Consider the following 1964-nt stretch of genomic DNA (forward strand, 5'->3'; position numbering starts at 1 on the left):
CAGTTTCAGTAAATGAAAAATTGTGCAAACCATTTTGAGAATTATTTTGAATACAATTTCACTTAAATATTGTACATAAAAAACCCTGTAATTAGTAATACAGTACAAAGTTTCATTAAAAAAAGACAAAAATGGGACTATTTCAGTGTTCAAAATGAAAATAATGTCTAGGTTTGTATTATATATTATTGTAAAAAATTTTTTCGTGTTTTCAGCAATTCTATTGAACATAGATAGGAAAGCACAAAGGAGAGAACTTTAGCACACAGATAACATTGAGCAGCCCCCTAGTCCAATGGGGGGAAATTTGCCACTTTCATTGCAAACACAATTTCCCCATGAAAGCTTTTCTCAGAGCCCCCTTCACATCTTTGTTCCTCAGGGTGTAGATCAGTGGGTTCAACATGGGGGTTACTATGCTGTAAAGCACTGAGATCAGTCTGTCATTGTCCAGCGAGTAGCTGGAGATGGGCCTGACGTAGGTGAAGATGGAGCTCCCGTAATACATCAGGACAATGGTCAGGTGGGACCCGCAGGTGGAGAAAGCTTTGAGTCTCCCCTCTGTGGAGCGTATCTTCAGGATGGTGGAGATGATGTAAACATAAGACAGGACGATGCACAGGAATGGGATCCACCCAATGAAGACCCCGGCGGCAAGCAGGATAATCTCATTGAGGGAGGTGTCCCCGCAGGAGAGCTTGAGGAGGGGCGGGATGTCGCAGAAGAAGTAGTTGATCTGGTTGGCCCTGCAGAAGGGCAGCCGGAAGGTGAAAAATGTGTGCACCGCAGAGTTGAGGAAGCCACTGGCCCAAGCGGTACCAGCCAGCTGGAAGCAGAGGGATTTCCTCATGATGACCAAGTAGTGCAAGGGATTGCATATCGCCACATAGCGGTCATAAGCCATCACCGCCAGGAGGATACACTCCGTGCCCACAAAGGCCAGGAAAAAATAGAGCTGGACAATGCAGCCTGCATAGCTGATCCTCTTCCTTTCCACCAGCAGGTGCACCAACATCTGGGGGACATTGGTGGTGGTGTAGCAGAGGTCAAGGAAAGAGAGGTTCCCCAGGAAAAAGTACATAGGGGTGCGGAGCTGGGCATCCGTGCAGACGATGATGATGATGAAGATGTTCCCCACCAGGGTGCACAGGTAGGTGACCAAGAAGAGGCCAAAGAGCGAGAACTGCAGCTGCTGGAGGATGGAGAACCCCATGATGATGAACTCAGTTGGGGCAGTTTCATTTGCCATTTTCTTCACAGCTGAGAGGGATGACACGAAAGGGAATACATTTAAAGAATGAGGCTGAGGTTTCAAAGCAACCTAGAGGATTTGGATGCCCTGTCCTTATTACAGTTTATGGGGACTGGGCATCTAAATCCCTTAAGTAGCTTTTGAAAAACTCAGATTTAGGTTGTTTATGAAGTAAGACAGAACACTTTAGGGGATAATTTCAGCTTAAATTGTGCAATATAAAGGCAGGAAAGTGTGACTGTGTGTCTCTTCATGTGTGTATTTGTGTTTGATTGCATGATTGTGTTAGTGTATCTGGTTGTGTGTGTTTGTGTCTGTGAGAGTTTTATAGTGTATATATATGATTGTGTGTGTTCCGAAAACATCCAATCAATATGCAGCAGCAGTCAAAGAAGTGAACAGAATGTTGGGAATCAGTAAGAAAGGGATAGATAATAAGACAAAAATATCATATTTCCTCTATATAAGTCCATGGTACGCCAGTTCTTGAATACCGCGTGCAGGTGTGGTCACCCCATCTCAAAAAAAGATATATTGGAATTGGAAAAGGTTCAGAAAAGGGCAACAAAAATTATTAGGGGTATGGAATGGCTGCTGTATGAGGAGAGATTAATAAGACTGGGACTTTTCAGCTTGGAAAAGAGACAGCTAAGGGGCACTATGACAGAGGTCTATAAAATCATGACTGGTGTGGAGAAAGTAAATAAGGAAG

General features: G+C 43.9%; 1 protein-coding gene across 1 annotated transcript; it reads right to left on the reverse strand.

Annotated features, from left to right (window-relative positions):
* Positions 1 to 316: 316 nt before the first annotated feature.
* On the reverse strand, positions 317 to 1249 carry LOC135887156 (olfactory receptor 5V1-like). Its single transcript, XM_065414936.1, has one exon. It carries the CDS (start codon positions 1247 to 1249, stop codon positions 317 to 319), a length of 933 nt encoding a protein of 310 aa, XP_065271008.1.
* Between the last annotated feature and the right edge of the window lie 715 nt (positions 1250 to 1964).

Source organism: Emys orbicularis, chromosome 12 (assembly GCF_028017835.1).
Source record: "Emys orbicularis isolate rEmyOrb1 chromosome 12, rEmyOrb1.hap1, whole genome shotgun sequence".
Taxonomy (NCBI): domain Eukaryota; kingdom Metazoa; phylum Chordata; order Testudines; family Emydidae; genus Emys; species Emys orbicularis.

Excerpts from the sequence above, each read along its gene's own strand:
- LOC135887156 (XM_065414936.1), bottom strand. The coding sequence starts at position 1,249 with ATGGCAAATGAAACTGCCCCAACTGAGTTCATCATCATGGGGTTCTCC.